We start from the raw sequence: 7,601 nt of genomic DNA, 5'->3' as shown, positions 1-7,601 counted from the left end.
ATAAAATGTGCTTTTTTTAATCCTCTTGGAATGTTATAATAACCAGCTGTACTGCTCAGTTCTCCTATACTGTCTTTTAAATGCTATTCTTCAAAGCAGAACAAATGTTAAGAATCCATAAACCACCTTTGAAGTGGACAACATTATGCTATTATTAACTGGCATGTATTTTGACACAATAGTGAAGAAGCAAAATTATAGACCAGATATGCTGAGGCATATTGGATTATCTACTTCCTAATACTGCCTTTAAAAAGGTAGCCTAGTTAGCTGCACTTGGTAATAAAATTAATAAACTGGTCCAACATATGAAGATTTTTGCTAGTTTCAAAAGCACTGTAACACTTCAAAGACCATCCGTACTGTGAGTGATATACCTTGTGTTTCCCTTGGAGGTTCATCGCGAGGCACAAGTTACATTTCAAACAGTGGAAAAAATCTTCCTTTGGACCAATTCTAACAAAATATAAGAAAGCCAAAAGATTAGTTATTACAGTGATCATTTGTTCATCATACAATGCCTAAATTTAATCCCACGGTAAAAATATTAAAACCATACAGAAGAACATGGAGCAAACCCGTCTCCCAGCATTCATCTCCACATATAACTATTGTAAACAGAATAGCACCTACCATTAAGAATTTTTTTCCTCCCTGTAATATCACACATATGTGTACATACACACAAAAGGTTTCATCTGGTTTTTAAATAAATTGACTCCTTCCACTAATGCCATTAAAAAGCCTTAGTGGCAAAGTGGACTACATGTTGGGCTGCTAACCACAAGGTCAGCAGTTCAAAACCACTAACCTCTCCTTAGGAGAAAGATGAGGCTTTCTACTCCTGCAAAGAGTCATGTCTCTGAAACTCACAGGGGAAGTTCTACTCTGTCCGACAGGGTTGCTGTGAGTCCAGATAAACTCAAAGACAGTGAGATGTACGCTGTTCTGTAATTTTCATATTCAGCAACATATCCTGAATATCACTGTCTATATAGAACCATTTTGTTCTTAATAGGGTAAACGTTTTCTCCTATGTATACTTAAACAGACTCCTAAGTATACCTGCTTATGATGGAATGTGCAAATACATAAGTTAGAAAACCACAGAAGAAAATATGATTGGCATTTCTCAAGCTAAAAAGAACTAGAGAAAAGTCAAGCCTTGAATGACAATTCTGAAGGATTCTATGGGCAAATCTTTGAATCATGCAGGAAACATCAAAAAAGATGCAAGGAAGGAATAACAATCAGTGTACTAAAAGAATTAATGATATTCTACCATTTTAGGAGGTAGTATGTGATCGAGAAATGATACGAATGGAAGAAATCCAAGCTGTACAGTAGGTGTAGTAAATAATCAAGGCTCCATGAATCAACAAATTTGTTGAAAGGCTTCAACAAATTGATTCAATGCTGGGGGCCTTTGCTCAAATATGTTAAGAAATTTGGAAGGCAACCCCCTGAACAAATGATTGAAGAGAATCATATTCATGCCCATTCCAAAAAAAGACAATCAGATGGAAGCAAAACTTATTGAGGAATATCATAAATATGTCAGTGCTAGTGAAGAGAATTCAAAGAATGATTGTAGTCACCTACCAACAGGGAATGGTAGAAGTTCAAGTTGGATTCAGAAAAGGACATGGGATAAAGAATATTACTGATAATATCAAGTGAATCTTGCAGAATAAACTAAGGCTTACTTATGTTTTATCAAGTATGCAAAGGCTTTTGATTGTGTAGATCATAGCAATCACTGTACCAAAGAATTAGTTGATATTCATTCATTTGCAAAGAATAGGAATTCCTTAAATCTAATGTACATCTATGAAGAGGCAACCAATCAAACAGGACTGTGTGGCCTGGAAGTTGAACACGTGTCCATCAGGGTTGCATTCGCTTTACCTCTTCACCCTGTACGCTTTGTAAACAAGCTGAGAAGCTGGACTTTACGAAGGGTGTACCATCAGAATTGAGAGAACTCATTAACAACCTACAATATGCAAATGACATAACCTTGTCAAAAAAAAAGACAACTGGAAGCGCTTAATGCAGAAGTTAAAAGACTCCAACTTTCAGCATGGATTACACCTGAAGAAATTAAAATCCTCATAACTGGACCAATAAAAACATCATGATAAACAGTGAAGAAACTGAAGGTGTCAAGAATTTCATTTTACTTCGACCAATGCCCCTGGAAGCATCCATCAATAAGTCAAATGATATATTGCATGAAGCAAATCTGCTACAAAAGACCTTTTTCTTAAAAAGCAAAAATGAAAAAGAAAAAAATTAGATCAAATTAATAATGTCAGTGTAAAGAAAGATAAAAATAGATAAAAAGCAAAAATGGCCTCATATGCATGTAAATAAATGCTGGACAATGGAAAAAGGAGACAGAAGAACTGAGGTGTTAGCCAAGAATACTGAATATCCACTGACTGAAAGAAGAAAGGAGCCAGCGTGCCGCTCTCCAGGAAAAAGATGATGTTCTCCAAGTCCGTAGAGTTACAGAAATCCTGGAGGCTGCTAGGAGTTGGAATCAACTGCAGAGTGGGTTTGTTGTTTTTTTCGTGTGCATGGTTTTTTTAAATCATTTTATTGGGGGCTCTTGCAACTCCTGTTACAAACCATACATCAATTGTATCCGACATATTCGTATATATATTCCATTGTTCTTTTCTAGACATTTACTTTCCACTGAGCCCTTGGGATCAGCTCTTTTTTTCCCTCCCCCCCACCCCCAACCCTCGTGGCCCCTTGATAGATTGTAGATTGTTCATTATTTTCAAATCTCACACCAACCGCTGTCTCCCTTCCCCTCTGGTTTCTGTTGTTCTTCCCCCTGGAAGGGGGTGTGTGGTTATGTGCCACTCATTGTGATGAGTTCCCCCTTCCTCCCCACCTGTCCCCCCCTCCCCCTACCCTTTTGGTGTCTCTATTCCCATTCCTGCTCCTGGGTGCCATGTGTTGTGAGCTTTATCTCTTGCCTATAACTATGTACATGCTCCTGTCTAGTCTAGATTGGGAATTGGCACTTAGGTCATGATAGTAGGGGATGAGGAGGCCTCCAGGGATCCGAGGTATAATGTGTGACCCATTAGTGCTCTACTGCACCCTGATTGACTTATCCCCTCCCTGCAACCCCTCTGTGGGGGAATATTCCATGGTCCATAGATGGGCTTTGGGTCTCCACTCCAACCTTCCTCCATTCTCCCCAATGCATTTTTGCTTGTTTGTTTACTGTTTGTTGTGAGTCTTCTAATGCCCATTGCCCGATCTCGATGACACCTCACAACCGCACTGGTCGGTGTGCTTCTTCCATGTGGACTTGTTGCTTCACTGTTGGATGGCTGCTTGTTTAACTTCAAGCCTTGAAGACCCCAGGAAAGGCATGAGCCGAGGGCCTTGGCCCATCTGCAGCCTCAGTGTATTGCCTTATAAATATATGGACATAGGCCAATACCACTATTGTTATGGATTAATGTATTTGGATAAGTGCACACCTCTGTTACTCTCCCTATCTATGCCTTTGCTTCCTAGCGCCTGCCCTTTACCTTTTGCCTCCTCCTGCCCCGCCATCACTTTCCGCCTCCTTCCCCCTTAGTGCTTCCTCTCCACTAGCTCGGTGTTGCTCTAATACTCACAGGACCTTCCCTCTCCTAGATGCTGGTTCCACCTCCCTAGTTGTTCCCCTGCTGTCCATGACACACCGTCCACTCACCACACCCTTCTCCCCACTTCCATCTTCCCCCTCTACCTTCCGGGGCCACTTGCCCCACTGCCTTCTCCCCAGACTTCCCTCCCATGGTCCAACCCATATAATTAGGCAAACCATCCTTTATGGTGAATATTCTTACAGATAAATTTTTGAATCAGTCTCTCAAACTTATTAGGAAGTTCCTCCCACTATCCAAGATGAAATAAAGGGAACAGAACTACCCTACTGCCTAAAGTAACAACACAGTCAATGTACTATAAGGAGTTTCTCTTACATGATCGTTCTTGCCCAGGATTTGTTAATTCTCCCCAAAAGTTTGATGATACCATATCTTGCAAGTGATGGGTCTATTTGCTAGTCACATAAACAGCTTGTAACCCAGCAAAACAGACTGAGTGGTTTTTGGTCCACCCAAAACATAGTTTCCCAAACTTATTTGGGCCACAATCTCCTTTTCCAGGAAAAAAAAATTATTTGGCAACCCCCTGGCAATTAAAATGTTTGTACTATAGCCCATGATCCAGGATAAATTGTAGGTATCTGCTTTTGTAGCCCCCGGGAATATTTCATTGCTTCACTGACTCTGCAAAGGTATTCAACTGTGTGGGCAATAAGAGACTGTGGATAACCATGAGAAGAATGGGAACTCCAGACACGTCATTGTGCTCATGAGGAACTTTCACATGAACCAAGAGGCAGTTGTGTGAACAGAACAAGGGACTACTGCATGGCCTAAAATTAGGAAAGATGTGCATCAGGGTTGTCTCCTCTCACCATAGTTGCAATCTAAATGCTGCACAAATCATGAGAAGAGTACAACCTCAGGATTCGAAGAAGGCTACGTAACAACCTCCAGTACTCAGACAACATAACCTTGCTTGCTCAAAGTGAGGGCTTGAAGCACCTGCTAATGAAGATCAAGGATTGTAGCCTTTGGTATGAATCACAACTCAATGTAAGAAAGAGACCAAAATCCTCACAAATGGGCCAAAAGGTAACATCATGGTAAATGGAGAAAAGGTTGAAGTTGTCAAAGATTTTGTCTTGTTTGGATCCACAATCAATGCTCATGGAAGCAGCAGTCAAGAGAACAAAAGACGTACTACATTAAGTCAGCAGTTCTCAATCTGTACCTTTCACAGGGGTCGTCTAAGACCATCGGAAAACATAACTGTAACAAAATTACAGTTATGAATTAGCAAAAAATAATTTTATGATTGGGGGGGTCACCACAACATGAGGAACTGTATTAATGGGTCACAGCATTAGGAAGGTTGAGAACCACTGCATTAGGTAAATCTGCTGCACAAGACCTCTGTAGAGTGTTGAAGAGCAAGGATGTTACTTTGAGGACTAAAGTTTACCTGACCCAAGCCATGGTATTCCCCACTGCACCATATGCATGTGAAAGTTGGACATTGAATAAAGAAGACTGTATATTAATGGATGCATTTGAATTGTGATGCTAGAGAAGAATATTGAAAATACCATGGGCAGCTAAAAGGACAAACCGATCAGTGCTGGAAGAAGAACAGCCAGAATGCTCCCTTAAAGGCAAGGATGACAAGACTTCGTCTTACATACTTTGCACACATTGCAGGAGAGACTAGTCCCTGCAGAAGGACATCATGCTTGATAAAGTGGAAGGGTGACAAAAAAAAGAGGAAGGCTCTCAAAGAGATGGATTGACACAGTGGCTACATCAATGGGCTCAAGCATAGAATCCAACAATGGTGAGGATGGTGCAAGACGGTGCAGTGTTTCATTCTGTTGTGCACTGGGTCGTTATGGGTTGGAGCTGACTAGATGGCACCACACAAAATCTATTCTCCACTACCGTTCAGTAGACCAAGTTTTTTTATTGATCAATTAAATTTTTAAATATTAGGATCTTTTTACTTTATTCCTTCTTAGAAATCTTGTGGAAAATAAATTAAAAATTTTTTGTAAAGAAATCTTGTGAAAAACAAAGAAAAAGTTTACTAAGTGGGTCCACTGACTATTAATTAGTAATGGATTTCATATATTATAGGATCTTAGTTATCCTATTTTTTCTGTATCTTGAATCGTTTTGCTACTTCAGCAATCTAAGAATTTATCAGCAATCTAGGAATTTATTACTCATCTATTACCTCCAATTATCTTAATACATAGACTTATATGGAAGCTATGACAGAAGATAGAAGTTTGGTAGGAGCAATTAAAAGGATGATATAATTGAAATAAATCATCACTATGACATTACCCTTCAGTTTCCTTTTCGTACTGCTCAAAGTATAGGATCCAGCCCCACCACAAGGCACATCGTGCCCTCGGTGACCCACAGCGCTGCAGGGGACACAGCACCAGAAATACAGTGAGGGAATTGTGTCCAATCTGACACCACACACGCACCCACACACACACACACACCAGGGTGAAACATGAAGGGAGTGTAACAGCGCAACAAGGGTAGCAAAGCAACGAAGTCCCCGAAGAATCTTGCAAACAGACTTTGGACTCAAGGGAGCAGCCCTTGGCACCTTATCAGACAACATTCATAAGGCACAGCAGACAGAACTGGAACTACTTATAGGCTTTTTTTTTTTCTCTTTTCTTTCATTTCTTTCTATATAAGACAGGCAAGATAAACAACACTGAGGAGAAAACAATGGGACCGACTGATGGTTCTGGGGTGACAGGGGAGAGGGGAAGATATCGGAAAGGGAGCGGGGAGCCAACAAACCTAGGGAGAAGGGAACAAGAGATCTAAAATGGATAGCATTGCAGAATGAAATGATTTGTTAAAAATAAACCTGGTCATTATGAAAAAAAAAAATTGATGGTGAGAACGCCTGATGGGGTTTGATCAAGTGCAATGTACCCAAGAGAATTACTGAGAGCCGAATGAGGGTCAAACATGTAGTGAGACAGGAGGAAAGTAAAAGGAAATAGAGAAAAGAACTAGGAACCAAAAGACATTAATAGGAAGCAAAAGACATACATAGAGGTATAAATGTAGGTATGTATATCTGTAAAAATATGAATATATAATGATGGGGATATATTTACACGTTAAGTATCACGGTAGCAGATGGGACATTGGGCCTCTACTCAAGTACTCCCTCAACACAAGAACACGTTGTTCTAATAGCCTGGCATTCTGTGATGCTCACCTTCCCTACGTGATCCCTCAAGTCAAAATGGGTGAATAACAAAATGTGGTGAAGAAAGCTGATGGTGCCCGGCTATTAGAAGATACAGCGTCTAGGGTCTTAAAGGTTTGCAGTTAAACAACTGACCATCTAGGAGGGAAGCAATAAAGCCCACATGGAAGAAGAACACCAGCTTGTGTGATAACGTGATTATCAACAGATCAGGTATCAGACATCTGAAGACCCAAAACAAACAATCAATCGATGTGAACAAGGGGCGAGGAGGAGGGGGAGGCAGTGGAGACCAAAAGCCCATCTGTAGACAACTGGTCACAAGGCAGGGACGAGCCAGCCAGGGTGCAGTATAGCAGCAACAAAAGACACAACATTCCTCTAGTTCTTTAATGACCTAGTTCTACCTCAGAAATCTGGCTAGACCAGAGCATATACACTGGTACAGATAAGAGCTCTCCACACACAGAATCCAGGACAGATAAACCCCTCAGGTACAATAATGGGAGTAAAAGGGGAACCAATTACAATGAGAAATGTATAACCACCCCACCCCATCCCGGGGCGGGGGACACGAACCAAAACCTGGGTGAAGGGAGGCAGCAGACAGTGTAAAATTTGAAAATAATAATAATTTATAATTTATCAAGGGGTCATGAAGATGGCAGGGTGGGGGAGGGAGGGAAAAAAGAAGCTGATACCAAGGGCTCAAGTAGAAAGAAAATGTTTTG

The 7,601-nt window shown here is 40.7% G+C and overlaps 1 protein-coding gene across 1 annotated transcript in view; it reads right to left on the bottom strand.

Moving 5' to 3' along the window:
* Positions 1-7,601, bottom strand: part of RCHY1 (ring finger and CHY zinc finger domain containing 1) — a 23,814-nt gene that overhangs the window by 6,998 nt on the left and 9,215 nt on the right. Inside the window, exon 4 of the mRNA XM_004703202.2 lies at positions 378-456. Within this exon, the coding sequence (XP_004703259.1) occupies positions 378-456 (79 nt within the window). The remainder of the gene's footprint in view (positions 1-377; positions 457-7,601) is intronic.

Source organism: Echinops telfairi, unplaced genomic scaffold (assembly GCF_000313985.2).
Source record: "Echinops telfairi isolate 266 unplaced genomic scaffold, ASM31398v2 ScPeMD7_7468;HRSCAF=8506_0, whole genome shotgun sequence".
NCBI lineage: Eukaryota > Metazoa > Chordata > Mammalia > Afrosoricida > Tenrecidae > Echinops > Echinops telfairi.
The sequence above is the reverse complement of the archived record's forward strand: the minus strand, read 5'-3'. Positions and strand labels throughout refer to the sequence as shown.